The sequence below is a fragment of the Fukomys damarensis genome, unplaced genomic scaffold, assembly GCF_012274545.1.
Source record: "Fukomys damarensis isolate Sample0158 unplaced genomic scaffold, DMR_v1.0_HiC HiC_scaffold_15, whole genome shotgun sequence".
In the NCBI taxonomy this organism is placed as follows: Eukaryota; Metazoa; Chordata; class Mammalia; order Rodentia; family Bathyergidae; genus Fukomys; species Fukomys damarensis.
Window position 1 is genome coordinate 20,394,641 of NW_022900927.1, and position 6,143 is coordinate 20,400,783.

At 48.9% G+C, this 6,143-nt stretch overlaps 1 protein-coding gene across 1 annotated transcript in view; it reads right to left on the bottom strand.

The window, feature by feature from the left end:
* Positions 1 to 1,393: 1,393 nt before the first annotated feature.
* Positions 1,394 to 6,143, bottom strand: part of Smug1 (single-strand-selective monofunctional uracil-DNA glycosylase 1) — a 7,226-nt gene continuing 2,476 nt past the window's right edge. The window contains exons 2-3 of the mRNA XM_010609367.2: positions 3,625 to 3,926; positions 1,394 to 2,720 (exon numbers count right to left, since the gene is read on the bottom strand). Coding sequence (XP_010607669.1) covers positions 2,193 to 2,720; positions 3,625 to 3,915 — 819 coding nt within the window. The 5' untranslated portion in view covers positions 3,916 to 3,926 and the 3' untranslated portion in view covers positions 1,394 to 2,192. The remainder of the gene's footprint in view (positions 2,721 to 3,624; positions 3,927 to 6,143) is intronic.

A 6,143-nucleotide genomic window follows, 5' to 3' on the forward strand; every position in this document is an offset into this window, starting at 1 on the left:
AACCTCCATTCTGAATCAATCCTAGCATAAACGTGGGTGTGGTCTGAGATCAAATCTCAATATAATTTTTTTTTTTTTTTTGGTTTTTTTGAGACAGGGTCTCACTATGTAGTTCAGACTGACCTGGAACTCACGTGTAGCCCAGGCTGGTCTCGAATTCACAGTGATCCTCCTGCCTCAGCCTCCTGAGTGCTGGGATCAGCCACCAGGCCCAGCCTCAATATAAATTTAAGTGTGGTCTAAGATCAAATTTCAACATAAATTCAGGTGTGGTTTGAGGGACCTACCATGAATAACAAACCTTCTGTTGCTTGGGAAACTCCACGGATTTAAGGGTCTCCTCTCTCAGTAACTGAGGACAAAGGCAGATCAAACTCTTTTACAATGAGGTCAGGAAGGTTTTTACTAAAAATTATATTAATTTTTTGAGACAGTTGGAAATGATCTATGTTCCAGGAAACACAGAGTGCTCCTTATGATGATAGTCTCAAGAGCTACTCTGTTCCCAACTTGATTCTCTTTCCCAGCCCTTACCAAAGGGCCATCCAACCAGCCATTCAGCAAGCAAACAAGGGAGACACTATGGGTTTTCATAGTCATGTTTCCATCTCTGGCAGGGCAAGAATTTGCCCCTTTACCCAGGCCATAGGTAGAGGCCCAGACTTCCCCCAGCAAAGTCTTCCAAGCAGAAAGGGACTTCTCTTGTAGTGCAGTGACTCCCATCCAGGTTCCCATCCACCCTGCTGCCTGTTCTGCATGGTGCCCAAGTGTCAGATAAACCAATAGGCAGGTCCGTACCAGAGACTCTGTGGCTTTGGTAAGGAAATTAGTGTTACATCCCTCTTCCAGATGTCCAAAAGAACCTCTTCACATCATGAAGAGGTACCAGCAGGAAATACCTAAAAAGTCATGTCCCATCCATGATGTTCAGCAGGGGGCAAAAAAGTACTGACACAAGAGAGTTTAGGAGCTTTTAATGCTTAGAATGAAATATTACAGGTTGGATTTTTCATAGTTATTGGTCCATCTCACACAGACCACAAGTGGAGGCCCAAACTCCACCCAGAAAAGTGTTCAGAGTGGAGAGGGGCTTTCTTTGTAGTGCAGTGACTTTTCACCCCAGAGGCCAGAAAGCAAGAAGAGTATGTAGTGAGCACCAAGTGCTGGGCTTCTGCAAGATCCTCTAAAGTGTGAACTCAGTTCATTCTCACACAAACTCCATGAGAGAGGCATCCTCATCTTACAGATGAAGATCCTGAGACTTAGACTAATCAATTTGTCTATCAAAGAGTTCACAAGTCTCATAAAAAATATATATATACATAGACATACATAGATATACATACACATACACACATACATATATATGTATGTATGTATGTATGTATATATATATATATATAGAGAGAGAGAGAGAGAGAGATAGATATGTACAACAAAGTCCACAAGTCTCAAGCTAAGAAGAAAATGAAAATTCAGGTCTTCTGATTTTTTCCTACTCTGCCACACTGAATTTGATCCAACCTCAGCCTCCCATACGAAGATCACGATTAAGCTTATATCCCAGGCTGTGCCCTGGTCCCTGTTAGGAGAAGGATCAGCTGAAGGAAGCTATTCTGCAAGACTGAGGAGAGATCCTAGGGATCTTTCCTCTGGTTGGGAATAGGGAAGGGTGGCAGAGAGTGGAAACAAAGGAGGCTGGTAAGTGCACACTGTATGTGTGTGTGGAAATACCACACTGAACCCCATTCATGTGTACACTTAATAAAGGTTAATAAAAATGTAAGATAAAAAAATCTTCCCTCTGAAACAGCAAACATGACCTCAGAAGTGTCCGTCCAGGACATTCTCAGCTGCACAGAGCCTCACAAGGAAACAACGAGGCAGAGCAGTCTGCAGAAAGCCCACCTGTGCTGATTCTCTGTGGAGTCAAGACACTGTAACACAAAAGGGCCGATGCCCAAAGAAGGTGCAGGAAGCAGGAGGGCAAACAAGAACAGTGTCAACTATTTACCCAGGCAATCAGACACTGCCTTGGGAGATCAGGTCAGAAGACACAAACAAAAGAATGTGTTCGCTGGCATCAGAGAGCCCAGGAAGACCTTGCTGGTCAAGTGCAGATGTGCAGTCATTTGCTTGTGCAAGGGTGACCTGGGGTCCTTGAATGAGCCCTGTGCCAGACCCCAGGCCTTTCATTTTGTCAGCAGAGGCAGCAACCCCAACTCACCGAGTCTTTCCTTGGCCACCGCCTCCCATCCCTTGTTGGCCTGTGGGTTTCGGGGAGAGGGATGCAAGAGCCCCTCCACCTGGACCTCTGGGGTCAGGCCGGCCAGAGCCCTTCTCGCTCGCTTCTCCGCCAGTCGCCCCACCCCCACCACTAGCCGCACCCCCAGCAGCTGCACCTGCCGGCAGAGGGCTGCATCGCAGATCCCCAGAAGCTGTTCTCGCTGCTTAGCAGGCAGCTCAGCAGGGGTCAGATTGCGGCCGCTGGGAGCCAGGAAGAGCAGAGGACAAAGATTGTGGACAAAGCAGTGCTGGAAGAAGACCTCCGGCTGTCCACAGAGGTTCCGGAAAAAGCCCCAGAATCGGGCACCGCTCACCTCTGACTGCGGGCACTCTAGTCCCAGCACCGGTCGCTTAGGGTGCTCTTGGGCAGGGGTCAGCACAGGCCCCCCAATGCCCAGCCAGTCTCGGACCGCGCTCACTTCCCCAAAGGGCACCTGTGGGGAAGGAGAGAGACAAGGACTAACCCCCTTCCTCCTTCCCTGAGGGTGCAGGGTGGCCGTCCCCAGCCCCATCCTACTCAAAGGTCTGAGAGAGTCCACACCGTGGCCTATGGTCCAGAAGAATCTATTTGTTGGCCTCTACCCTCACTAGGTTTGGGACCAGGTACAGGGAGTATATTGGGACATCTGACCCTACAGAATGCCTGATGGTTAGTAATGGGGACCCAGGTGGCCTGAGATAGAATGACAGCCAGGATTAAAGGAAGCACGAGGACAGGCTGACCACTGCTCTCTGGGTGCCCTCTCAGCCCCAAGCCTCAGGTTGTCATTTCCATTGATCATCATTGATCACCTTTCATCACCCAGTTGGGGTCAATAAAAGCGATTGAACCTCCTGCCCTGAGGCCTCTTTCCCTCCCCCACCTGCCAAGCACCCCCATGAGGGGCAGTCACTCATCCTGAGCTCCAAAAGGAAAGCAGGCAGGCCCTGGAGCCTGGCTCTGCCCGGAACCTCTCTTCAGCTGAGAAACAGAACCCAGGTTACCAGAATGCCCTGTAACTCTTATTACCCACCCCACTGCTGGTCTTCCCTGAGGACACAGTAGTCGCTGTCCCTCTCCTGACCCAAGCCATACAGCAGGGACATGGGAGAGCCGGATGGGGGGACTGCGGAAGGAAGGGCTCTCAGAGGCAATTAGCACAAAGCCCACAGGGGAAACGAAACTACCATTAATGTGCTCGGTTAACAATGTGCAGAGAGGCCCAGAGTGTCTGAGACCACAGGAGCCAGTGTGGGGATTGAGGGAGGGCACACAGGTCCACAGCCACACACATGCTCCTCCTCCCCACACACCTAGCCCCTCCCACTCCACCCACCAGGGGAAGCCAGGCCCTTTACCCCAGTCTGGGCCATGCCAAAAGGTCCTGGGTTCATGCCTAGGAAAAGCACTTCCTTAGGGCCCTGGCAGTAGCGGGTCACGTAGCTTCGATGTGGCTCCCACGCATAGTCCACAGGATTGTAGACAAGGCCCACAGGGTCTGAAAACTGCAGTTGACTCAGCTCCACATTGAGCCGAAGCTCCTCCTCCAGGAAGCCTTCAGCCAAATTTCGAGCACAGGGCTGGGCCTCCATCAGGGCACCTTCAGGGTCAAGAAGGGGGCCCACTGGAAAAGCTTGAGGCACAGCCATGCCCCTATCACCTGGAAAAGAGGAAGACAGAGGTCCATCAGCCCTCAGCCCATAGTGGGAGGGATTCATACTGGCTTGAGCCTCTACTAGCATTTCACGGGCTCAGAATAAAAACCCTACAAGACCATTTAAGTCATCCACCAACTGCCAAGTATTACTGAGCTCAAATTCAGTTCTTGGCGGTGAAACCCCCCCACCCCACTTCTAATATCCTTCCTCTTCACGTAGCACCTGATGAGAGAGAATAAGCCAAAACTAACTGGCCACTCCTTACTCCTTTCCGTCAGGCACAGGTCTCAGTCGTGAGTTCCCAGACCATACTGAGCACATAGTAAGTTTTCATGGTACATTTGCTGGTGGCATCCTCTCTGCACGTAATCCTTAATAAAACAAGCCCAACCAAGATGGGCTGTGTCCTGGAAACCACTGTGCTGATGAATGAGATGAAGGTGCACAGGCACAGCCCAGAGACCTGGGAGGGCTAATTACAATAGCTTCCAGGTGGTGAGCAATTGCTCTACACCAGGTACACCTCATTGATCTTATAACAACCCCATGAGGCGGGCATTACTGCTCCCATGTTAGAAGTGAGGAGACTGAGGCTTAGCAAGATCAACTTGGGCCGGGGATGTAGCTCAGTGGTTCCGCCACCTGCCTCGCCAAGTGCAAGGACCCGAGTTCCATCCCCAGTACCAAAATAAATAAAAGATCAAGCAACTTGCCCAGGGTCAGGCAGTTAGCAAGTAATGAAGTGGAATTTGAACCCACACTATCTTACTGAAGGCTATGTTCTTAACCACCCACATCATCTTGCCTTAGATGTTTTGCTCAACCACCCCACTAATTCAACAACCCCTAGCCCCAGCCCAACTTCTTTCCCACATTCAAGAATCCTCAGTGGTAAGCAGAATGACTACCTGATTCAGAATCGAACTCCTGCAAGCTATGCAATCATGGCCAAAGCCCCGGTTTCTTCACCCAAATACTAAGAATAATAATTCCCACTACATAGTATTGATATAAGGATAGAAATGAGATGTTATGCATAGAAGAGGGGAGGAAGGAAAGAAAAGAGGAGAGGACAGGAAGAGGAGGGAGACTGACAGCAAGCTTTGTAATACACTGCAAAGGCAACCCCTTCTCAGCCCTACCAAGGAAACCCAGAGTTCCAACCTGATACTTTCAAAATGCTCATCCCACCTCAACTCGTAAAACTTTGCACCTGTCTCTACAAATGCAAGCAAAAGTACTTCTTTTTTGGGGTTGGGTATGGGGATCGAACTCAGATCCTTGCATTTACAAGGCAGGCGCCAGAACCACTGAGCTAAATCCCCAGCCCAAAAGTACTTCTTGAGAAAGGGAGGATATCATATCACCCAGTAGACACCCAGTCAACCAGGACAGTGAATCCCCCACATCTCTACACATCCAAATCATACCCTTTCTTCAGGATGCAATTTAAACCACTCTTCTGTTAAAGCTTTCCCTGCTGAGAATGCTGAAGCATTTGCTATAAATTCCCAACCCCCACATGACTGGCAGGGAGGCCGGGATATCTGTATTTTAAACATGGTGATTATGGTGTCTAACAAATGCTGAGAGCCACTGCACATCACCATGGTTAGTGGCCTCATCATGAATTTACATCTTGCCTCTCCCAAATAGGGTAGATCAGGGGGCCAGTGCCATTTCATTTCTGTCTACAACTCCAAGGTTCTAGCTTTTACTAGGTATTCAATAAACACCAGCTCAATTCTAGCCATCCATACTTTAACAGTAAATCTTATCTACTTTCTACCAAGGAACCATTCTTTCTGTTTCAGTGCTGGGTAGCTTTGAGCATACTAGGCCAATGCTCTACCCTGAGATAAACTCCCAGCCCCAGGGAACTATTCCTGACAGACTCCTCTCCACTTCTACATCCTGAGTTCACTCAAGGATCAGCTGCTTGCTTTGCAGGACTTGCCAGACTCTACGTGAGTTTCCATCATATCTGGGCCTCATAGGGCAAGGACCATTGTTCTCAACCTCAGCCTAGGTTAAGAGTGACTGCTTGCCCCAAATGAGATTGCTGTGCCTAGATTGACACAACAGATACCAGGAGCACCTGCCTGTAAATCCAGTTTCTTAAAAGGCTGAGGCAATAAGATCACAAGTTCAAGACCAGCCTTAGCAAATGTGACTCAAAATTAAAAAAAAAAAAAAAAAAAAAAAAAAACCTAAAAAAA